At 32.8% G+C, this 26857-nt stretch overlaps 1 protein-coding gene across 1 annotated transcript; it reads right to left on the reverse strand.

Annotated features, from left to right (window-relative positions):
• Positions 1 to 527: 527 nt before the first annotated feature.
• On the reverse strand, positions 528 to 22913 carry LOC129230146 (zinc transporter ZIP10-like). Its single transcript, XM_054864549.1, has 12 exons — positions 22875 to 22913; positions 19318 to 19426; positions 17134 to 17229; positions 12035 to 13038; positions 10995 to 11160; positions 8534 to 8703; positions 6847 to 7020; positions 5095 to 5184; positions 4350 to 4455; positions 3265 to 3417; positions 1805 to 1992; positions 528 to 769 (listed from the first exon to the last, which is right to left on the reverse strand). Exons 1-12 carry the CDS (start codon positions 22911 to 22913, stop codon positions 644 to 646), a joined length of 2421 nt encoding a protein of 806 aa, XP_054720524.1. The 3' UTR covers positions 528 to 643.
• Between the last annotated feature and the right edge of the window lie 3944 nt (positions 22914 to 26857).

Below are 26857 nucleotides of genomic sequence, written 5' to 3' on the forward strand. Positions count from 1 at the left end.
TTAGGAAGTTTTGTAACTTCGTTTTTAAAAAAATAAATCAACTTGATTTAGAAAAATTATGAAATTTTTAACCACATCGGAACATAGAACAAATACAAAACAATTCTGTAAAGTTGTAATTGTTCTCTCTGAATCTACATTTTTACTAAATGCAGGAGTACAGCAAAAACATTGAGGGGGGGAGAAAAAAGGAAAGATAAAATGGGGGGGGGAGAGATAGCTTAAATGGTGAAAAACTTATTAGCATTGAATTGATTGCTTAAAATGAAGTCAAAAATCTGACAGCTGCAATTAAAACTAATGAGTGTAAGTGGTTATAAAAATGTTTATAAATCTTAAAAGTCGGTGGCAAATTTTAGCAAATTTCCCCCCAACTAAAATGGAAATATTAATGAAAATTAAAAACAGTGTTATTTTTCAACAAAAAAAAGTAAATATAATATTTAAGTACAATATCATAATAACTGATCAGTTAAAAAAAATTCACCAAATAATTAATATGGTTACAACCATTAGGATTTAAAATTTCAATTGAAAATAATTTTAAGGGGTGTTCTGTAATGTCAGAGTCATCTGGAAGACTTATTTTGTGGGAGTTAAGCATGGCTACAAAGCTACAATTGGCATTAATAAAAAACAAAAATCACATCATTTCTTCCTCATACATAGAAATCAGCAGCATTATTAAGACTCCACTTAAAATTCCTAAATTTTTCACTAAAAGTATTTTAAAAGGTGAACCTTGGCCTTGCTCACGTAATTCTGGTATCTAGAAAAGAAAAAAAATATAGTAAATACTACTTTGTAAATATTTTTTTAAACAGTTTTACCCGTTTACAGCAAAGTTGTAATAAAAATTTCATTAAAAACGTAATTTCATTATAAAAAGTTGCATAATACAAACAGAGATACAAAAGTGACGAGAGCAACAGGCTCTGGGCACAGCTAGGCTGGTCCTAAGTCAATTTATCAATCCCCAATGAAACATCAAGATCTATTCACCCCAATGCAAGTAACAAATCATCTGGTAAACTATTCCAAATACCTACTAACCTGTTGTACTGTTACACAAAGTAGAAAGTCATTATAGCTATCATTATACAATGTTTCACTACAAACAGGAGACTGTCGTTGATTCGTAAAAAATATTGCTTCAACACGTCAAAAATGTTAAAATTATTTGAAATAATTTAAAATTTATAAATCAATTAAAATGAAAAAATAAAATCAATGAATTGAAATGAAACAATACTTATGAAGAATATATCATGTACCTCTTAGAAGATACCAAGAAATAAATACACTGTATAATCAAAAGTCGACACACACATTCAATGATATGACTGGCATTTATTTTATTTTTTTCAACTTGCATTCTGAAACTTTGGTCATATAAAGGGGTATGGTTCAGATTAGTGTTTCTGCATACATTAAAGGAATATTGAACACGAAGACTACTGAATACAAAAAACTTTTTGAACATAAAAGAATTGGAATGTAAACATGTAAAATTTTAAATAATTAATTTTTGTGCAAAAAAAATTAAAATTTTCAAATTTTCCTAGAGTAGAAATAAAATTTCCTAGGGAAAAAATAGAAAAAAAAAGGTTCCCCAATTTTCTTTTTTTTTTTACAACTGTTTTCCATCTCTAGACATGAGAGCAAAAAGTATATTTATTTTGAGGATTTCACCTGATCTAAATTGTGCATGGAATAATACATTATAGTTCAATACAATACACCTTTAGAAAATAACAATAAAGTATGCAGTCACATATTTTACAACATGTTATTTTATGTTTACCATTTCTCCAAGAGCAACATAGAGAAATATGCCAGCAGTAACGGCCATGATCCACTTCCTTGCCATTTCATTATCACCTATGTATATTCCAATATAAAGCCCAGCAAAACATGTCAGTCCACTTAGAAAATTTATAACCAAAGCTTTGGAAAAGGAGAGTCCAGTTGAAAGAAGAACAACAAAATCTCCTAGAAAAATATAAAATGCATGTTTATAATTGCTATTGATGAAATATATTTTTAAATAACAAAACTAATAGGTTTTGAATAATCAGTTTTTACATATCATGAAGCTGTAACTTTTTTTTTCTTTTGTTTATTGAAAAAAAGTACATCGAAGAAATTGTGAAATTCTGTGGCAGGCCTGTCTCCAGGAGATCCATAGCATCTACAGCATTGAAATTTTGTACATAATTCGAGCCTCGAGAGTTTGCACTTGGGGTTTGTTGTTTTAAACTTAAAACTAGTTTTTTAAGCTAACATTTCATATGAATTGCCTATTGCAAGGATCAAAAATTTCCCACATTCCTTAACATTCTAGGTCATTTGAAAGAACTTTTTTTTCTACATTAGATTGACTTGTTCCAATCTTTTCAATTAATTAGAACAGCATATATAAGGGTTTCTAATCAAAAGAAAGTTCTATGCATGCTTGATTTAATGCAAAAGCTAAAGAGTAAAATATTACTAGAGACCACGAATTAGAAAGCAAGTTTTCAAACATGCAAAATGATTTTGTTATACATATTTTTATCAAGTTCTGTTTGTTTGAGGTTGGAGTGGGATTTTAATATGCTTCTAAATTTAATGAGCTCTTTTTCTGAATTCTATTTTGTATTGAAAGGGGAGAGGGATTTTTATTTTATTTTAATGATAATGTGAATTTTAATGTTTTTTCTTAACAGGGGCTTTAAATTCCCGCAAAACAAATAAGATTGTGAAGCAATTTTCGAGGGTTGGTGAGTGGCAGTGAGCAAGGTGAAGAGCACCTAAATTTTTTTAAAAAGGATAAAGTCTAGGACAGGCATTTTGGGGACGAAGTTCAAGGTCTATGGGGGTGATGGAAGTAACCTTATTGGGGTGTTACCAGCTAGGGTACCAAGGAGCAATAGCATTATTATATGCAGTATAACATCCATTTGTATCGACTTGTTATGAGAACAAGGAGGATTTTGTGACCAGAACAAAATTTAGGTGCACCAGTCACCATCAACGAAGGATCTGTTGACTGCTGGTATTCGACCTGAAACTCTCTTTAGGATTACATTGCCTTAATGAACAGGCTAGATGCCAAAAAAAAAAAAAAAATCAAATAGCTAAAAAATATTTATTTCTTTATATGTTAAATGATTGCTTTTCATGTATCATAAAAATTAAAGGTTGGAAGAAAAACTAGTAAAATTTCAAAATATCATTATTATCCTCGTTGACAAGTTTACAAAATATGTCTTCGATACTCACCAAATTCATGAGGAAGCTCATGACAGAAAACAGCAATGGCAGTAGAGAGACCTCCACGAACACCGGTGGAAAAAGCAGCCCCTATAGCCAGCCCATCCCCAAAATTGTGAATAGAGTCCCCCAGAGTGACAACTAAAGCCATAGAAGTCAGTCCTGTAAAAAGAAAAGCAAGTTATTATATGTCACACCATATTAAAAGGGATACATTTAGAAGGAAAACAAATTACAGTTGATTCCAGTTAACCGGATCAAATTGGGACGAGATCATTTTGGTCCTAATAACTGGCTGGTCTGATTGAGATTAGGCGAACACGACTTGGGTAGAATGACTGAACACATACAATACATGAAGCATTTAAATGTGACTATGATTATCGAGAGGCACTCCTGTATGATGAGAATACAAAGAAGAAATAATGCTGTTTGCTAAATTTTTTCATTGAAAAATAAATTAAAATGAACCAAATATATATATATATATATACTTGTTCAATAACGTGTTCAGTTTGATACGGTTTTAGACATTCCTTTATGTACGTTCAGTATCAATTCAATAACCAGAAGTAACCAAAAATGTGAGAGTGAAAAAATGGGTTTTAAAAAAGTACTATTCACCTGTTAAAACTTCCAAAGAATTGTAAATTATGTATTATATAACCAATTTTTTTTCCTTGAAAAATTTAATGACAGAGATAACTCAACTGAATAAATTTATAAGTTTATTGAATTTTTTTTTGACCTCTGCCGGAAGAGTGCCGCCATTCAGTATGCGTTTTATTATGCAATACCACTAACCAACCTTTTTTTTTCACTGTAACGAGATTTTCATTGTGATGGAACTAAAACAATGTAGTAGCAATTTAAGCGGCATTCAGCATTTATTTTGCAGATAACAGATATTTCATTGTGATGGTGTTGTTTGCTGTAATGAAATTTTCCTGTATTTGAAATTTATAAATGTTGGCCAAAATAAATTTGTTTACTGAATTGCACACTTTCCTTTTGAGTGATATGAAATTCAAGTAGAAGACATATGGGATACTTATTTGTAAAATAAATAAAGTTATGAATCTAAAACTATTTACCACAGAATAAAGGCTTGGCAACCATCAAATTTGGTGGCTTTTTAATGGAATCCATATCAACAATTTCTGTATCTAAGGACGAACTCGACTGGTCTCTCGAAACAGGCTGGAATAGAAAATACAAGCTCAGTTTTCAGAAAAAATTCAGAACATACTTTTATCAAATCATGAAATTAAAGTGAAACAAATAAATGAAACATTATGAAGCAGTTAATGCTTGAATAATTGAAACTATTCTGAACTAAAAGCAAATTATGTAGAAATTGCTTCTAAAAAATACTTTGAAACACTTCAAATTCAGGGCATTGATTGCTGGCTGATAACGTATTCTTTGGCCTCACGTGAGAAAAACAGAGGCACAATGCTTACTTTACATTATTAAATTATAAGGTAAGATATGACAAACCTGATTCCCAGATTGCTACAACCTGGAAAATAAAAAAAAAATACATGCATGAAAAAATTTTGAAAAATCAGGAAACGCGAAAGAAAGGGGAAAAAAAAGATTAGGATGTGGAAGCTTCATCAGATTTTATTACCTTTAAAAAAAAAGGGGGGGGGAGATTAGGATGTGGAAGCTCCAGATTTTATTACCTTGTTAAAAAACATTGAAACAACCCAATTCAAATAGACAAATACTTATTCTTAAAATGAGTCTTTATTTGAGATTATCTAATTTTTCTCCAGATTATACATAGTTTAAAATTAACTTTTTGTAAGCAAAAATTTTCATCTCTTTTCTTACCAGCTGTGTTTCTGATTTACTTTTGACAGAAATCAAAGTTGGCAATTGATCTGCAATATGAACATGACTGTGACCATGACTTTTATTGTCCTATAAAATAAAAATGTATAAATTATACACAAATTCAAAACAACTATGCAAGAGTACTGAAATTGCATAGATAAAAAAAAGAGTTAAAAAAAATAGTGTCACCAAGTACAAACCTCCTTTAATATTTTTTATTAATTGATTGATACCCTCAATGAAATTTTTATGCTTTTAACAAATCAAAAGGGGAATGATAAAAGTTTGAACATCTTGAAAGTGTTTTCATAAGCCAGCAGTAGTAGTGCACAAAAGGGGGTGTTCAGGTTTTTGAGACTCCTCCCCCTATCACCCTTGATCTGTTATCAAGTGTCTATAATCCTATTTATATAGTAGCCATTTCACTATGTGTACTAGAAATTCTATGTATTGACAGAGAAAAAAATTTCATTCATTATGTTCATTTCATGATTCTACATGACTAAGTAGCGCAGGTAGTCTTTCAATGCAGCATAAATCCACTTAGATTTTTAGTTGTAAAATGTGATTTAAAAATTTTATTGTAAAAATGAATGATCGAAATTATAGTGTGACTTTTGTTTTTATAATCTCTTGTGATAAATGTACATGAAGATGAAAAACAAAATATTCAGTAGGTAATAGAAAATTCCCAGTATTGCAAATAAGTTTTCTTTTATTTTCTTTCTCAATTATAGAAAAGTAAATACATAATTTAATTACAGAAAACACAATAACTTAAGTGTAGTTATTAATAATTTATTTGGTTAATTAATGCTAAATAATGTATTAAATATATTTTTTTTAATGCAATTTTCCCCCAAAATTTGAAAAAATCAAAAGAATTTGTTTGGCGGCGTATTGGGGTATTATGATATGAGAATGGTCTACTTTAGACACTGGAGCATTCCCTTAAAAATTTCCTGTGTGCGTGCACCACTGGCAATCAGCATAAGTAGGCTAACTGAAATATATTCGGACATTCCACGGAAAACGGTAATTTTGTCCTGCACGTGATGTTTCATACATTTCATCAAAAATAGCGATTTAAAAAGATAACGAACAAAATTTTGTTGCTTAAGAAATCACAAATGTATGTGGAACCTAAGCAAAAAGTTCGTTATTACCTTTTAAAATTATTCCTTTTATATGAAACACTCTGTCACGTGTGGGACAAAATGACCGTTTGTGGAATGGCCATATACTTATTTGTTTTCAACAGTTAAAAATATTATTTCACAACATGAGGTATTTTTCCTTTAAGTTGGAAACTTAGCTTTCAAAACATACAATTTGTTTTGTCATTGCTACATTAATAGAGCAAAAAATTGAGAAATTAAGATAGTAAACTACAAGAAGTTAATATGGACATCCCGCATGTGACGCATGTAAATAAATTAAAATTTAAGTAACAAAGTTATTTAATTAAAATTATACTGTATCAGGAGTATCTTTGTATTGAATGTAAAGATTCAAAAATGCGCTTACTCCTGTTTAATTAAAATATTAAGATCTGTAACAAAATGCTGGTGAAATTATAGAGTTGGTTTGTCCCACACGTGACGGTGGAATGGCCCTATTGTAGCTTTCTCCTTAAGGGGATCAAATATTTGAACTTTCTAAGAAGGAAGATCTTAAGAAAAAAAAGACTGTAAGTGACTGCAGTAACAAAAGAGGTAACATTAATGATAAAAACAATTTTTCTTTTACTTGACTAGAATTATGTCCATTGGAAGAAAAAGCACAAAGTATAGCCTCAAAAAGAAAGAGTCCATAGATGGTGAAGAAAACTCCAAGTTGCAGCTGAGTATACGGCTCAAGGAATGAACCATCATGAGAATGTTCATGGGAACCACCTGACCCATGCATATGGAGACCTAAAAACTGAAAATATACAGGAAATTAAAACATTTCCTTGCACAAAGTATCAATAACACATTTTAATAATTGATAAGGTTTTAATACAATAAAAACAAAGTGGATTAAAGAATACTAACTTAAGAGCAGGGTTGGCTTTCTGCCGGCAGAAACTAGTTTTTGCCATGCCAGTGGCAGAAACTGGTTATAACCGGTAAAAACCAGCAGAAAATGGCAAAAAACTTAAAAGTGTCTTTAATAACTTTAACTTTACTTAACTTTTAAAGTGATTACTAAATGATATTTGTTTAAATAAACTGAGATATCAAACTTCATTTCATCACTGTAAAAAATAAAATACTATGCTAGTGCCCTTCATTTAGTTCAAAAGGGGAACTTTTCAATTGCAGATGCTCGTAATATTTGCATTAATCTAACAAAGGACAAAAATCAGATGGGTTCTTAGGCAAGAGGAATAACATACAGAACAAAAAACAGGAAATTACTTATTGTAATTTTCTCGCTTTATATGCTTCATCTAAATCGCTTGTGATTGAAACTATCACATGCTTCAAGAAGAAAGTGTAAGAATTTTACTTGCCAATATTAACCTAGATTTTGTATGTACCGAATGTCACAGCTTTGCAAAACAAATTGGTCCCATTTCTCGAGACTTATTTTCCATTCAAATTTTTATCACTTTCCCAGTTACTAGATGCAGTGTGAAAAAATATACAACAGATGAAAGTTTCACGAATATTGCTTGTTTTTTTTTTTTTTTTTTTTTTTTGATGCATTGCCTGCTAGCTCTTTTGTTGCAAGAATAGTCTTAAGTTCCTCATTTCTGCGCATTAAATTAAGAAAAAAATATTTGGATTTCTGAAACCACCTTTTCTAAGAGGCAACTGCAGGGTCCAAACAATGTAACATTTGTTGCAAAGTAACAATTGATATTGTGCTTTAGTTAACAAATTCATTATTTTTTCTGTGTATTTTCTACTGTGTGTCAATAATTAATTTTTTGTCATTTTGTGAGTTTTTGCCAGTTTCTGCCACAAATGTGGCAGAAACTGGTTTTTGCCATGCCGGTTTTAACCGGTTTCTACCAGTGGTTTTAACCACCTTGGCAGAAACTTGCCAACCCTGCTTAAGAGACATTAAACCCCAACAGTACTCAATCTTTTTCTCTTGAACCATGTAAACAAGATAATTAATAGGGGGGACAAAATCATAAAGAAAATCAATGCTTATTTCTATGATAATATTGTTGAACATGTCAATCAAAGTTTTATCAATGCACAACCAAACTAAGAATGCTTGATATAATGGAAAAGTGCTTTTTTAGGAACAGTCTGTTCAAAGTAATTACATATCATAGCGTGCCAAATTTTTGAGTCTTTACCGTCCCTCACAAAATCTCATAAGGATTAAAAATTGAACTAAGATGTCAGTGAAAAGAAATTTATTTTGCCAAGTTACATTTACTAATATTTAAAATATTCTTGTTAATTGCAAATTAGTCAAATTTGTTTTTACATACCTGTGGCATGAGGTGCAATAAGGCATCTCCAGCAAGTGTACTAAAGGCAAGACCATAAAACCCAGCAATGATGTAGTTGTATGCACGCTTTGTCATGACGGGCAATAAAAGAACTCCGGCTAGAGAAGTCAAGCTGATCACCAGAACTGACAGCGATCCATAACCATAAACTGTTTCAGAAAGTTCATAATTGCAATTAGACTAAAATTCAATCATAACTTTTATAGTAAAACTTATTAACAATAATTTAGGGTCAAATCACACTGGTTCTAATTTGAGCTTTCGAGGTTTTGTAATGTATGTTCTGTAGCATAACATACATGTTTACACTTCACGATATACAGTAAACTCCTGATTATTGGCGGTCAGGTTATCCCTGGTTCAGGTTATCCACGGGTCTTTTCACCATTTTTTTCAACAATCATTAAATGTTTTTTGAACTTATGACTGTGTTATTGTTCGTATTAGCTTCTGCATACAGGTAGTTATCAAAATAATGGAAACACTCTGTGACAAGTGTATTGGGAATCACTACTCTGTCATAAATATTCTGCTGATAAAGGTGCCTTCTGACACTAATCACTCGCACTGATGAATCCAGATGGTGATTGAATTCTCTGGTCATTTTTGCTGATATTGTTCGCTTTTTAGACATTACAATCCTCTTCAATACCGTCGGTTTCCTTTACTATGCTTCTCTTTCCATCCACTATTTCCCTTTGCCGAGCATGTCTTACCACGCTGCGTGTATGCTGTCATGACTTTAGATACTGTACCTCTAGAAACACCAAAAATTTCAGATGTTTCAGTTACACTTGCTTCAGCTAGATGCGCTCCAACAATGTCTTCTTTTTTAAAATTTGAGGGTTCTGATATTTCATGTGCTTGAAAAAAATCCAAGACATCCAGAACTTTAGTTAATCTGCCATATACTACCAGAATATGTACATTGCTATTTATATTTAAAAAAAAAATATCTAGTTTTATTCTTTATTATGTACAAAGCACATTCAAAAATGTCACTTTTATTCACAGGTGTTTCCATTATTTTTATAACTATCAGTATGTATCTTTTTTACGTTCAATGTTAATATATGGAAAGTATGATGTTTTTAGCCGTAATTTAAATGTATGTGTGAATGATATTCATATTTTTTAGCTATTGTATACAGTAGCATCGTTTTTTACCTATTATTCGGATTATCTGTGGTTTTCACTTATCCACGGTTACCGGTGCCTCCTTATGCCGCGGATAATCGGGAGTTTACTGTAGTATTTTCTCATAACAAAATAATAGACACAAATGAAAGTAAATACAAAAGCAAACCAATAATATTAAAGGTAAAATTTCTATTGAATAAATGGTCATTTGGTAACTTTTAAAATCAAGCAAAACAAAAATTGATAAAAAAAAACGCAATACTCATACATTAAACTCTATGATTCCATTAATTTTCCTAAGTTTCTTTAAGGATTCATAGATGTAGTTAGAAGCGCCACTTCATGGTTGTTAGAAGTTGCATATAAAACACACTTAAAACTACTTGAAGTAACCTAAATTTCTTAAACACAAAAGGATATGTTGAACACTTTATAACATAATAATAAATTCACTATCAATTATTAATTTTTGACAATAGAAGTAAAACAGTGCAAAGCTGTTAAAATTAACAGAACTACAAAGTTGACCATGCAATAATGCAACTTATTACTCTCCTTCAGAGAAGACCTAACGCGACTTTGGCCCCGAGGATTGAGGTTCATTTGGCTTAGCGGTAAAGCATTGGCTGAGCATAATAAAGGTCAGCAAATCAAATTTTAGTATGATCTCTAAAACCACTAGCACAGCCGTCCAAATACACACATCTGTACCCTACAAATTTATTAATTTCATAAACCTCATAGGACTTAATTTTTCTCATCAATCAAATTATGCTGATAGCAAGCTAACAGAAACAAAAGTTAATCTATTAAAATCTACTGTTTAAGCTGTTTCAGTTTGTCATAATATTATAATGCTGGATCATTACACTGTTTCGTATATTTTAATCTTAATTATTTATTCATTTCTGATTCTAAAAAAACTAAACAGAAGGAGCAACATAGCTTAGTGACAGAACACGGCTCTAAATCATATTTAGGAAAGAATATTTAAATTTAATACAAGTTTTGAATAATTTTTTCACTTATTAAATAATGATTTTAAGCCAATAAACGTCACTTAATTTTCCTGAAGTGAAAAATAATTCATCAAAAGAGAACCCATTATTAGAATTTAAAATACATATATATATATATATATATATATATATACACATGTACATTTAAAACAAAATACAAAAGTTTCTCTCATCAAAAAAAAAGAGTTAGAATTTCAATATGTAGCACTAACCAATACTATTTCATACAACAAACATCAACCATTGCAACACAGAAGATAACAAATTTGTCAGCATAGTACCTTCTGCACGAGATGGAGCAGGAGCAGGGGGAGGAGCAGGTTCAGTGCAGACACCACTAACTATCTGCTGAATAAGAGCAGGGCACAAATCGAGGAAATCTCCTTTACTAAGTGAACTGTTTTGTTGATGACCAAATTTCAAAATTAAATCTTCAACACTCAGACACTAGAAACAAAGAATTTTCTGTTAAATCTGTTCAAGTTTGAATCTTTAAATATATTTTTAGTTTTACTTACACAATGAGTTTCCTAATTGCTGAAAGAAATTGAATAATTTAACAACACCCAAAATATATTTAAATAATCTTGTTTACATCAAAAACGAATTTTATTAAATAGTTTAAAAACTAGAAGAAAAAACACATGAGCATGATTTAAATTTGTATCATTTCTAAATGAACAAAAGTTGATTAAAATGATAAAGTGTGAAGACAACTGAGGAATTCAGGATAACTTGCATATACTAGCTTTCTTTATAAAAAGGATACATTAAAATAAAATTTTAAAAAATAAAAAAAGGGTATTGCACACATTTTTGACATCCAACAATAATGTTGAGGGATTTCACTTTCCCAATCAACACATTGGGTATAAATAAGAATATTATTTATCCAGTTACTTACTGTTATCTCAATGTTGCTACTTTTTTTTTCTTTTGCTCACTTAAAAGCATAAAGCTTATAAGATTTTTTTTTTTTTTGCAATAAAAGATATTTGCACAAAAGAAGTCTGAGTATTATATGAAATGCAAAACAAAACAACATTTGAGTCGAAAAACCGAAGAAAGCAATTTTCTCATAACAAGATAATAGACACAAATAAAAGTAAATACAAAAGCAAACCAATAATATAAAAGGTAAAATTTCTATTGAATAAAAGGTCATTTGGTAACTTTTAAAATCAAGCAAAACAAAATTCGACAAAAAAAATGCAATATACATACATTAAACTCCATGATCCCATTAATTTTCCTAAGTTTCTTTAAGGATTCATAGATGTAACAATGAAATTTTAATGGAGGAAAATTAAAAAAAAATTACCTTTGTTGCTAAACTAGCAAATTTGTCATTTAACTGTAAAGTAGAATCTGTTTGCCTTTCATTTTCCCCATTACGAAGCAAATAGACCTTCTTCACATCATCCGACTGCTGATATGTTTCATCTTTTTCTTTCTGCCTTTCAACCTGATGGAAGAAATCACTTTTCAAGGATGAAGATGGGACATTGAAATCCCCACTTTCAGCTGTTAGATCTTTAGAAACAGTAGGATCCCTATCCTCTGATGCTGATCTCTGAAATCTAGAACTAACAGCTGATGAAGCTGCTGTAGACAACATCCAATCAATGTTTTCCTTTGTGGTTATTGGCTCAGAGCTCCCAATACCAATAGTAGATTCAAAATGCACCATGTGATGTCCATCTGCATGTGAAGCATTGTAAATGCTAATGTTAGAGACAGGTTGTAAGTCTATTTCCTCAGGCACTGCTGAAGTACCTCTATTGTCTTCAGCTTTTGCACTGGAGTTCGTACTCTCAGCTTTATTTTGAAGCACATGGTCAGAATGTTCTTTGTGATTATGCTCCTCTTGATGTATAGTATCAGTAAGATTCTGAATAACCATATTGCTTCGAGTAGCACTTTCATGGTCATGTTCAGAGTTGATTAAATGGTCATCATGTTCATGCTCATTATAGACATGCTGACTACTGTGGCTATCATCATCACCATGGCTGTGTATAAGACGGTCATGCTTGATAGAATGATCATGATCATGGCCAGAGTGGTCGTGATCATGATCGTGGTCTGTATGATCATCATGATGTTTGTGGCTGGTAAATCTTCCACCACTTGCACTATTCTGGTTATCCGAATGGCTATGATGATCATGAGTATGGTAAAGTGAAAACAGTTCATTGGAATGATGACATTCATTATGGTGCTCATGCTCATGAGGATCTTTGCTATGATCATGAGAATGATGGGTGTGATCATGATCATGGCTGTGGCCAGCATTTTGAAGGTCATGAATCATTCTTTTAAGCCCTAAAACAGTAATAATAATGTTTAAATTTATTTTTTTTTGCAAGAAATTTATTTTGCAAGAAAAAATGATTTCTGAAAGAGAGGAAAGAAACCATTTACAATGAAACAAAATATTTCAATTTATTTGGCATTTTTGTAATTAACTGACCAACAAACCATTTTAAAACAAATTTTAGATATCTTTTCTTGCTCTTTTTTTAAATATACAGTCAAACCCCGCTATAACGAACCCTCAACGGACAGAATTGAGAGATCGCTATAACCGGGGGTTCGCTACATCCGATTTTCCAAAAAAAAAAAAGTCAAAATTCGGTAATAATTTACAATAATAAACATCATACTTGCACAATGACTTCATTAGTAGTTAAGGTAATAAAATGAAGTTTTAGAAATAACTAGTAATTATGTATATTTTACTCAAAAATAAGCAAATTTAAATTTTACCTTTTTTTTTTATTTATCAGTAGCATGGAAGAAAGACGTTATTTTCGGTTGAAAACTTTTAGATTTTATATACATATCATTAATTTTTTTCTCAACTACTGCAAAAGAATCCACAATATGTTTGTCAATGTTTTCAGTCGCAAAAAAATTGTTCAAAATATTTACAGCTGCTTTTGCAGCGGAAATGGACGGTCCTGGATTTGCATCTTCCGTTCCTTCATCATTGTCCGAAGAATCGTCATCCATATCTGAAGTCAAGTTCATCTTTTCGCTTACTTCTGATACCATATCGCTGTCACTAACTTCACCAGATGTAGCAACATCGTGATCACAAGATTCGAAATGTTCAATTTCACTTTGAGGAAATATGTGCACTCCGTGTTTTTCCAGCCACTTGGAAATGGGAAGGTTGTCATCATCATCGTCCTCATCATAGCCTTTATCTTCATCCTGTTGTGTTTTTCTAAGTCCAGCATGACGAAACCAGTTTTTGATAGTTGAGTCAGATACCATCCTCCAAGATTTTTCAACCAAAACAATGGCATCAAGGAGGGAAATGTCACAGTCCTTGTTGTTATCGTAACATTCTAAAATGCGCAAGATTAGCTGTTTTCTGTAATGACATTTAAGGCTACGAATTACTCCCTGGTCCATCGGTTGCATTACTGAAGTAGTGTTGGGAGGGAGAAAAACTACTTTAATCCATTGTTAAGTTCCTTGGTTCAACGTGTGCTGAACAATTATCTATCAGCACAACAATTTTTCTTTTCCCTTGGGACAGCTCCTTATCCCATTGTTGGAGATACTCCTGGAACAAGTCAGCAGTCATCCAAGATTTTCTGTTTGATTTATAAACTACAGGAAGTTTCTTCACGTTCTTAAAGCACCTGGGCTTATTCGATTTTCCAATAACCATCAACTTTCGTTTTTCAGAGCCAGTCATGTTAGCACAAACAAGAATGGTTATCCTTATGTTGGAGTGCTTTCCGCCGACACATTTTTCACCTTTTAACTTCAATGTTTGATTTGGAGTCAGCTTATAAAATAAGCCCGCTTCGTCGGCGTTAAAAATATCCTTTTCGTCGTAATCTCGAATGATGTCCGGCCACACATTTTGCATCCAATCCTTCACATCAGAAGAGCACACACTTGCAGCTTCACCCACAACTTTTCCACTCGTTATGTTGTGCCGTTTCTTGAATCTATCCAACCACCCGTTAGAACAGACAAAACCTTTTTCATTAAAATGTTCGGCAAATTCATTTGCCTTTGCCTGCAGAATGGCTCCCGTTATCGGTACATTTCTGTTCCTCTGCAGAGTGAACCACTTAAATAAAGCTTCGTCTACATTTTGCCTTTCTGCTTTTCGCATTTTTTTACAGCCATTTATGTTTCTTTCATAGGCAGAAACAATTGCATCACGGTTCTTCCAAATAGTGGCTACAGTAGATTTTGAGAGCGAAAATTTTTTGCGAAGTGAGGATTGGGTTTCGCCACTTTCTAATTTGCGAATTAATTGCACTTTTTCTTCAACAGAAAATGCTTTGCGTTTATTTCCACTGGCCATGATGATTTCTACCTAGTTCACACGATTATCCGCAGTGAAAAGGAAACTAAAAATCAGAGCAAATGCACGAGTGACCAATAATCTTGTCCTCTGACTAAAACCAGTTGAGAAAATTCAGAGAGCTTGAAAACCGGCTCGCCCCCCACGACTGAAAAAGCAGCTGCTCTTGCAAGGAACAATAAAGGAGGAATGTGGTTTGGACTGGGGATTTCCTAGAAAAAGGGGTGAGCATTGTAGAAGATGGAGTTTTCTGAAAGAACAATTGCTAAAGAATTTCACTGGGGCATGTGCAAAGAAGAACTTGAAAATTCAGACATTTTAGGATCGTTATAGCCAATTTTTTCGTGTTTTTGGATCGTTATAAGCATATGAAATTGTATTAATGATATAGGGCTTCAGTTCGGATCAATTAAAAGGTTCGCTACAACCGAGGGATCGCTATATCCCGGGTTCGCTATAGAGGGGTTCGACTGTATTTTTAAAATGAATAAAGCCCTCATATTGTTTGCTTCTTGCTGTCATTAGAGGTATACAGAACATTTGCCTAATCTCTCTCATTTCATACAAGTAAATGTTGGAATTTGCATTTTTTGAGGCTCATCCAAGTCTGACAGTCCCCATGTTTCAGTCTTAGTTTTTGTCAACCAAAAAAAAAAAATTTTTTTTAATTTCAACTTTTTGTTATTTATTTTACTTAACACACTGCTGATGCATTTTTTTTTCAATATCCCCTTTTGTTTAATTATTTTCCGTCCAAAGTCCTAATTTATTTTTATTATTTAAACTTTGGATACAAATACAAAAAGGGACAACTAGAAGCAGACTCTAGTCAATTCATCAATTACCCTCTTAAAACTAGTCACCCCACTACAAGTAACAGCTGCTTCTGATAAACTATTCCAAACACCTACAACCCTATAGAAGCAGTAATTTTCCATCGTTTCAAGATTAGCTTGAGATTTGAAAAGCTTAAAACAATGATCCCTGATTCTGCCATCTGTGCAAACAGTCCAGAAATGTCATCCATTTAATAAACTTAAATAACAGGACCATGTCCTCCTAAACTCTACTTTGCTCAACACTAGGAATTTTAAGGAATTCTAAATCTGGAATCATAATCTAAAATAGAAACCTCATTTACTAATCTTATAGCCCTTCTTTGAACCTTTTCCAATAAATTGATATGTTTCTTAAGATAAGGAGACCAAAACTGAACAGCATTTTCTAAATGAGGTCTTAGCAAACTTCTGTACAATGAGGGGTGGGGAGTAGTTTAGAATTTTGTGAAATAGACCTATTGATAAAACCCTGATGCTTTGTCCACCCTGTTGGCTTTGTCCCTTGTCCAGTTGCTTTGTTAATGCACTACTGATAAAACTGAAGGTCTGGACTGATTGAAAGACCCAGATCTACAACATTTCTTCTTCCCTTAAAATAGATCCCTGAAAATACAAGCTTGCATTCTCAATTTAATGACCTAAGTGAAGCACTTGACATTTTTCAACATTGAACCACATACTCCACTTAACTGCACAGTGAGATATTGATCTAAATCCTCTTGTATAGGCTGGCTAGATTTCTGAAATGTTCAACCAGGACACCAGAATGCCCCCCCCCCCGAATAGCTAGTATTCAAAAGAGTACACACTCCTATGGTTACTAATTTTGAGCCTAAACCAGTGGCAATAATATATGACACAAGCAGATAAATTTGAGCATTTCTTTTCTTACATTCAAAAATTTATAAGTTATACTTGAGACTGAGAAACACTTTAAATGAGAAATAAACATTTGAACAATATTTTGCTTTTAATATTGCTGTAAAATGCCTTACAAACAAATTCTATAATAACTTTCTAAGTCATGGTTTCATATAACAAAATAAATATATTAAATAATCATTCACAAGTAAACTGGCCGAGACAACGGGATTTTGTCTGAAAACCGTTACTGTCCCAGTCAAATTGGGATGTCTTGCAAGTCTACTCTTGTATAGCATCTTAGGAAAAACTATTCTCTAAGCAAAACTTCCAAAAAACTAAATTGCCTTGAATAAGAAAGTAATTGAAATATGAAAAAAATACCTTTGAGGTTCATGTAAGGGGTACAAGAGTCCCCATAGTGGTGGAAAATGTCATCTAAAAAGTCTGTCACTGATTCATCAGCCTCTATACAATGACCTAGTAAATGAAAAAAAAAAGTTAATCAATTTTTAAATTCGATATACGAGGGGAGACTCAAAAATAACCAATTTTCCTAAGATATTTCTATATTAGTTTATTTACAAAATTTCTTTAGTCTCCTTCAAAGTGTTCACCCTTAGATGCAATACACTTGTTAATTCTTTTTTTCCACTGTTAGAAGCCCGTTGCGAAGCAGTTTTTACAGCCTCTACATCATCAAAACGGTTCACTTTCAGAATTTTTTTCATCCTCGGGAACAGAAACAGATTACAGGGGAGTAGGTATGGAGAATACGGGGGTCAAGGAACGACTAGCCACCCGTGAGAGGCCAAGTAGTGGTTAATAGTGAAGGCTGAGTGAACGGCAGCGTTATCATAGTAAAAGAACCATTATTCCGATTGCATGCGCGAGCTCCAACTCACTCTTGTTTCTTATAAGTTTCCTCAATCATAAAATGACTCTTGTTGATTTTTTGGGGAATTTTTTTCAACGTTTTCACTTTAAAAAGATTGAAGGGCACTCAGAACAATCATGATCTTCAACAGCTCATGCTACCACGTTTAAAACGCCCAAACCACTAGAAAACTTGTGTACGGCTCATAGCATCGTTCTTGAAAGCTTGTTGAAACATTTGGTAAGCTATTCCATTGCAGACATTTTAAGCAGGAAGCAAAATTTCATGCTTACAGTTTGTTCTTTTAAATCTGCCATAATGAGTTTGCAGACAGAAAGCACTATGATCAGAAGTTATCAACTACACTGATGCCACTTGCACAGCTGGTTAGTGAAGGTCTCTACCTGAGCCATCTAGCTGGAGAACACTCTACTACATCTAAGATTGGCATTGCACTATTAGTCTGATTTCTTGTGGGTCGTAGATAGAAGAAATAAACAGAGAGAGACAGGAATTTCAGTTAGGGGGATCAGCGGGCGTCAATTGCTCCTCCCCCTCACCTTTGAAAAAAATGCTTTCACATATATGTTGACTTGGTTTTTGTTATTTTCCCACAAAATTTGCATTGAGGATCCATCTTCTGCCCCTAACTGCCACCCCTACAACATGTTTGCAAAATTTGAATAAGACAGGACTGGAGAAAAAGAAAATGTTTTTTCAAACAAATAGTAATATACAGTAGGCGCCGCTTAATGTGATCACTTTGGGACAAATACAATTTGATAACAATAACTGACTGATAACAATAACCAAAAAGAATCCAGGAGACAAAATAATGATTTTTTTCCAATTAAGGTGCATTTATTTTGGCAACCTCAAAATAAAATCACAATGACTCAACTGAAAGCAGTTTAAAATTATAAATTATTAAATTAACAAAATGGAAATATCTTAATTATAAAAAGTTAAAGCGAAATTATGCAATTTTTAATCACGTAGTAATAGGTGAAGTAAAATATGACTGTTTTCCCTGATATTCGTAAACCAGTTTCAAAGCACATTCAGCTTTTCTATCTTTTCCAGCATGGTTTTGCTTGTTTAGATTTTAATTTAACTTCCCTTTGTTTTCAATCTCGACACAATTCTTTAATAGTTTACAAAGTAATGGCAACAATGGAGATCCTACATCAATGCCTGCAACATGTCCAGCGACTGAATGTTTTTAGGAGCAAAAGAAAGTTTTCTTAGGGGGAGTCTGTGGTCACTGGGGGCGAACTTTCTGTAGCTCCATTCCTAGAAAAATTTTGAACTGCTAAACTGCTATTGAAAACCACAAAATGCTACACAGAAAGTTAGTCTCGTCAGGGTTTGCCTATGTATTTCTGTTAATTGAGGAACGAAAACGGGGAAAAAATTGAAAGTTTATGAAGAAGTGATAACAATAAACTAAGACGCTGATTACAATATCCGACTTTTTTAATGTGTGTTAACATACAAGTGTTATGTAACTTTGTGATTCTGATAACATTAAGCATTAATTAACCGTGATCACCTTAAGCGGCGCCGACTGTAGATAGATATAAATTGATTAATACTGCCATCAAATTTATTTCAACAGTAATCTTGAACGCGTAAATCTTGTAATAATATAACATTAAAGAAAATATTTTGAACAAATCCAACGCTTTTACCTTGAAAAATTTTGCCCATCAGTACTCGCAACACCTGGCGCACTTCCTCTTTTTGTGTAGCAACTTCATTTAAAGATGAAATTTCTAAAATTTGCTCAGCATTGAAACACTAGAAAACAGAAAAAAAAATCAATATGACATGTTTTTAAAGCCTAACTGCTGACTTACATTCACTCTTGACGAATAAAATACCAAATCAACAGGTAATTGATCAGCTCTGCTGCTAAATGCTTTCGAACATTTTGTCAAGCAAAACTAGAAATTACAAAAGTTGCCTAACTAAATTGGGAGATTATACATGTATACAGTGTACCTCCAAAGTACTGCTCCCCACTTTGCTTAGAAATTAGTATGCTATGAAAAGGATAAAATCATAGAAAATTGTCAAACAAACACATTTTAGTACAATAAACTAAATTTAAGTAACAACATCAGGAAGATGAGTTTTTAACCTAAAGACATGTAACAGTACATTGTACTTTGAAAACAGTATATTTTACACCAGTAAGCAAGAGAGAAAACAGCTGACTTTCACATTGAAAAGGCTTTTAAAATTTGTTTTCATTCAAAATTTTGACAGAATTTCGTTTGAAAATTTCCGAATCAAGGTTTTAAATAAAAGAGACAAAAAAAAAATCCTTTAAAGCAGCTGTTCTCAAACTTACATTAAATGACAAAAATGATTTTCTTTTTTTAGTTAGAGAAACAATAAGTCATAACAAGAAGAAAAATAAGTGCAAAATATCAAACAGTGCTACAAACTAAAATGATTGCAAAACAAATTTAATCAACAATGCAATCTTAGCAATACTAGTTCTTGAGGTTTCAGTCAACTTTTAAAAAATAATAATAATAGGACAAATCTGTACCTCAGACTTAAGTTCAAAAATTGCGATTTTCCGTTTATTAGTGCATTTATACAAAAGCTTATTCTGGATGACGCCATGTGAACGTAATTGTTTTTTACAAAATCCTTTCAATTTTTTACCAAGGTTAAAAGAGCACGCGTCCCATCCTTTGTATGTGCCAGAAAAAAGTTTTTCCTTCAAGAACTGTATTTTAATGGGACCATGTTAATAATTACTAACATGATTGCTTTAAACTTTTGGGCAAATTAAAAAAATATGAAAAGAAAAATATCTAACTTCAGATAATTTTTTTCAAATTTTATCATTTTTACTCTTGCTTGTTCTTTTGATGGTTTTGTAGCAATTTTTTAAAAGAATTTTACAATTTTTTTTAACAAGTGGAAAAACAATGCGGAAATCGGGAGACAGGATAAAAACACGGGAAGCTCCCATAAAAAACTAGATTCGGCAAATATGATGTAAGGAATGGCTAAATTCAGATGTTTTGTTGTTGTAAGCAGTTACAATCTTCTTTAAGAACTAATACTGGAACTTTTTGATCATCTCATTGATGAAAACTGAAAGTCCTTGAAACAAGCAATTATCTACGCAATAATCATGACGACGAAACCGATTTCCGGAAGTCGCAAGTGCGGAAGTTCAAAACTTTTCGCATTGAAAGAAACATTTCTTCCAACCCCCAAAATACATGCATGCATTTTTTTTTTCTTGCAATGTGAGATTTAATAACACTAACTTTCTTATTCATAGCGAGTTATTCTTTGAAATTAACTTAACGAAAATATTGCTTTTTGTTTTTTTTTAAGAAGAGGGAAGAATAAATTTTCATTTATGTTATTATTTCAGGGTTCCTACCAAAGAAGTGAATACCTACAGGGTCAAATTTCTCAATAAGCAGAGTAGGCAGCTGCCAAGGACGGCAAATGTTGCTTTAATAATATTTTTTTTTAAGTTGTTATTTTTGAAAGTGATATATTAGCATTCTTTCATTTTCCACAGCTACATCCTTTTTTTTTGTTTTTGTTTTAATAATATTTACTTTCACACTTCTTGTGAAAGCGGGCATCGATTGAAAAGCAGGTGTCACTGCGTTTGGCCAGAAGTCGCAACAAAATTGGAGTTTGACTAGGTAACATTTTTGGTGCCATACTAAAATTTATTTAATTGTGGTTTCTTGAATGATTGACGTTTATTTTCTCCTGCACATTACTAAAATTAAAAAATTGTAATAAATTAAGGACAGACACGCTCATCCATACATGTTCATAACATCCAATGAGCAGGAACATTAGGCGTCATTAAAAAAACAATTTCAGAAATGTTAAAAGAATCTCAATGTTGGTCTATTATCTCTATATTTGCCAACTCGTCAGCGAAATTTGCCAAATTAGGACCTTTTTGGATGGTCACAGTGACCTCCCATCGGGGGGGGGGGGGCAACCTTGAATGTAAAGCGTCATCATTTCCTCATTAGCTTGACAGTTTAAACTTCGGGAACACTTTTCTACATAAGTACCAATTTGCATTTCCGTTATACCCACTCACCCCTCAAAGCGCAGCAACATTTCTGGGCAACCCCCAATGCATGTTTTATCAGAGTAATTTATCAAAAGGGAACATATCCACTTTTTGGAAAAATTCATTTTATGACATGTTCTAAATCTTTCAGATGACCTTTATCAAATCACTTACTCTCAAGAAATCCAAACGGGGAAAATCCTCTTTTATTTAAGGGTAACGTGTGGCTTTTTGATCAAAAGATAACAAATCCGTCCTCTCCACATTTTAATTTGAACAAAAAGGGACATATCCTGAAAGAATCCGTAGTACGAAGACTTTTAGATCCAAAGGAATACATGTCCAAAATCTTGTAATTTCAATCCACTACTTTTAGGTTCATGTACTTCGATAAGAGAATATGAGACGGTGAAATATTAAGAGTTTTGGTGAAATTGGAATTTTCAAGGGCACATATCCAAAATTAAGATGGCGATCTCTCTCTCTCTCTTTTTTTTTTTTAACAGAAACATTTCTTACTTTGGGCAATGATTTGCCGTGATTTTGTGTTCAATTCTAATCGCAGAGAAGTTAATAAAAATGTTTTGCTTTAAATCGAATTTGTTTTTCTCACCTTCTGAACATTTTTGGAAAATAGATATGTTCCCTTTTGATAAATTAGTCCTCAGTTGACAACGTGGCATCATTGTTTTCCGAACGCATCATTCTTTTTACTTTCTCATACATAGATATAAAACATCGCACGAAAATAATTATTTGCATGTCCTAATAATGCTTCCTTTCACATGCGGGTTATATCATTTATCCTCGTTTCCGAAGAATCATAGGTCACAGCCTCATAAACAAATTCTCGCTTTCACTCTCGTAGGCTATTTGAATACGGCCGGTTTTCGCAAAACTCATTGTGAAACAACTGAAGATTGATGACGAATAGTTTCAGATTTATGACGGGCATCAGTGTTAAGGCATAAGCGGTCATCAATCGCATTTTGGAAACAAAAACTTTATTTTAACGCCCAGACTTCCAAACATAGGAACAAATTGACAACTAAAATTTTGGGTCTAATCACCCCCCCCCCACCCCCCCACCCCTTCATTACTTGTACTGTTTAAGTGTTATTTCTATGCAATGGATTTTTTTTAAGAACTCCTTTGATTTGTACCCTTTACATATTTGCCCTCGAAGCCAAGAAAATTTTTCCCAGGCATCCTCGTAACAACTATAGTTGGGGCAAACCTAACCTGGTAGCGTTTTGAAGGCTACACAGATCCTAATCAGAGTATCATTATTACACTGCCAGGTTAGGTTTGCCATAACTATAGATTTGAATACTTTTTTTCTGACACTGGGGGTAGCTACTATCGGTTCCGTTATCTTCAATGTAGTGAACTTTTCAATTTAACAATGTTTAAATTTTATTTCTTTCAAACTAAGGAGAAAACCAAAAACTGTCATGGTAGAAAAATAGCATTTAATAAAAACATCATGCACAAGCAAAGTCAGCCGAGGATCCAGAGGAGGGGGGTCAGGAACCCCCTCTCTCGTGGATCAGTCGGGGGGGGGGAGCTCACCAAAAATAAAAAATGTAGTTTGGAACCCATTGACATTACATTTGCATTATTTTTACAACAAAATTTCAATTACTTCGGGCGGGATGTCTCCCCCCCCCCCCCCAAATACAGCGCTGGCTGTAGTGGGTATAGTCCGCTTTCACTACTGCCTGCACTCGGCAACCTAAAGAATCATTTTGTATACAAGCCGCTTCAAAAATTATAAACAAACAACGATGCCTCAAAAAGAAAGTTTATTTCGACTCTTTTGTTTGTTTCTATCAGTTGTGTCATCTACTTAATAGATGAGTGATGAGTCTAAAGACGAATGCCAACAGTCGAAAGCTTCTTCATTAGATCACAAGGTATGTTCGCCCATAGATCAACCGGTAGCATCGGTCGATTGATTTTATGACGTCAGTGGTTAGTGCGGTATATGTGCATAGAATATTTTTATTAGTTTTCATCAAGCGGTAGCTCTATTAGAATGCGCCTGGTGGTCACCGGTTAACCGGTTGCTCGATTTGAATGTACTGTACCCATAGGAGCGCAGAAAGAAAAGTTATATCTTTAAAAAAAATGTCACAACCTAAATGCAAGTAAAATAGCATCTTTTTAAGCTCTTAATTTATACTCGGAAATAAAGATGTCTGTTCTGGCAGTTGATTGATTCCAACAATATCAATACGCATGCGCATAAAAACAGCAACAGTTGAGTTCTGAGATCCGTTCGTGATGAGAATCAACATTTACGCATGCGTGCACTGAAATTTCATCACGCAACAACATAACTGGGTTGGTTGTAAAAAAATCACGGAATAAAGAACCGTTATTTTCGCGTTTTAATCAATCCATTTATAATAACACAGATACTGAAAACAAGCGAATCGCTAGAAATTTCAACGACATAAACAAAAGACCGCATTTACCAAATCGGTTTCCTCACTGAATCGATTTACTGAAACAAAGAGGTACTCCCAGGCACATGCTACTTTCCAATATACGTCAAGAAACCAACATTCGTAAATCATTTTTGCGTTCAAATGAGCGACACATATAATGAACGTGCGTGTCAACTTCGCAGTTTCGCGTGACGAAAACTGACAAACAAATGCGAAGGTAAAAAGCAGCTCCAAGGTCAGTGTGGGGATATTTAGGTACAAACCTTTGCGGCCAGAAATATGAAGGGTAAATAATGTTGTAAGATACAAAATGTGAAGTTCGATTTTCAAAACACGAATATGTCAAAATAAGCTGGAGATATTTTACGATCAACTGAGGACATCTCATAAAAAGGGTAAGGGAATATTCGGGTGTAGAATATTTTAATACTAGCTTATTACCCGGCGTTGCCCGGGTGCGTTTCAAGGCAACATATCGTTTGGATAATCAAATGAATGAATTCTATCTAAATGAACGTAAAAAATTATTCACACCGCTTTTAAGGCTCAAATCTTCAAAATACTTTAAATAACACAGAAAATTCAGCATTTGCCGAAAAAGTAACATCAACTTAAAGCAAAAAAGTATAAGGAATATTGTTTGGGCTCTGTTAGTGTCCACTGGTACGATGTCTGAGGTTAAATCAGACGGGCAGTAGGTAAATTGTCTTAATGCAAAGACAAATGATTGTCTTATGCACATCTTGTGGGAAAACCTTTTACGTGATGCTTCGAAAGAAAAGCGTTGTGCTGCCTTTGTAGGTTTTGTTTTCCCCAATACATCAAAAAATACAACAGTACTTTTCACATACATTTTATTCGGAAATAAATCATTGAATATTTCCTTAGAAAGAGTCGCGAGCTTTCCAAAAAAAAAAAAAATATTCAATCCCTATTATCAAGCACAAATATATACAAGTCTTCTTGGACACAGTTACAATATTTTCAGATTAATTTAAAATCATCCTCAATGTCCAAAAGCTAAACAGATAACCCACCGTACAGAAAATAAAAAATTCAGTCTGTGTTGTTAAAAGACGATAACACTCCGTTTTACGGATTTTTTGGCAGTGTTTTTCGAATGAAGCGACCAAGTGATAGTGTTATTTTGTATGTTTTCAGGCAAGCACATTTCGCAGAAAAAGTATGCTTACTATAAAAATTTTTACAAAATGTGTTTGCTCGCTTTTTCCATGGTGATTTAGTATCACGCCATAGAGTAGAATTGGATAAGTGTAACTTGCCTAAAAAGACGCACGTCAGCTACGTTTTATTTTTTTATATTGACGTCAAATTTCTGTTTTCGTAGGTAAAAATGATAGTTAGACAGTAATATTAATGTCTTGTAACGATTTGAAATGTCAAGATTTAAGTTCTTGTTCAAATTTTTAAAACCTAATACTTGCCGTAAATGTTATACATGATATCTCACACTGATGCAGGTAGAGAGAGCACGTATTTAAGTTTTGTTGCTTAAGACAGAGTATTCCTTAGAGAACACCAAAATTTTAATTTATTGAGAGACATTGGTCGTGAGAGGTGGGAATGGGTCCATTGACCACATTACAGTTATTATTTTAAGTTATTTAAAACAATAAAAATAGAAGTAAGTGGACGTGAACTTATTGAACGAACTATTTAAAAACCGTTAATTAAACTGCGCTATAGAGAAAGAAGTAGGCGTACGCATTTTGGTCAATATCCGTGTTAGATTTTTTAAAAATATTCTTTCCAATCCATGAAACTAAAAAGAAACGTCTTGTTTGTACTTACAACTGCCTAATAGACAAATCTTTTGTTTATATTTTACAGAATCTTGTTGCATATTTTGTTCCCCTTATCCACAGCTTAAAAGTAAACGAAATGTATTTTCCGTTTTGAAAAGCAGTCTAAAAATTTAAAACAAATGATTCAAATTTTTCTAATCCATAAATTTAACTCAAAACTTTATCCTAAATATTGTTCTTAGTCCCCCTCCCAGCAGCAAGAAGAATTACATTTGTGAGTGAAACCAACCGAGCAAGTAACATAAAGCTATCTATAACAAAAATAGCTACATCTCAAATGCATCTACAAACTTAACAACTGCGCTTCTGACTTGTTGTTCGTGATAGAAAACGAAAGTCTCATTGAATATTACAATCTCTTGAAGTTTAAAAAAGGTCCATTGTGGTTACACGTGAGATACAAAGTGTTTCACCTTATCCCTATACTATTAAAGAGAATTTAAGCTATTACAGTGATAATTTTCCATTCATATCTCACAGAACTTCTTTAAAGACGGTTGAAATGCTAAGTGGTAGCTACAAACTTCCAATATTTTTCGATTATTTACAATAGCAGTTATCGAACTGAGCTTTGTAATTGCGAATGTAGCTTTGTTTAGTTTATTTCACGATGAAGAAAAAACTTCATATTGTGGAGCAATATTTCATCATGCCTTTTTCAATAGTAATCTCTGTCAAAAGTTGCATCATACCAGCTAACAGATTTAAAATTATTGCTAGTCGGCGAAGATGCTTCATCAGGTGTATTATTACTCGAGCGTTAAGGTAATATAAAATTTCAAATGAAGAAATTTGTTTATATAAAAAACCTAGCAATTTTTTGCTGTTTAATACAGTTTAGATTTAAATTAATATTTATTTGCATTTTTTCCAA

This window comes from Uloborus diversus, chromosome 9, assembly GCF_026930045.1.
Source record: "Uloborus diversus isolate 005 chromosome 9, Udiv.v.3.1, whole genome shotgun sequence".
NCBI classification, from domain to species: domain Eukaryota; kingdom Metazoa; phylum Arthropoda; class Arachnida; order Araneae; family Uloboridae; genus Uloborus; species Uloborus diversus.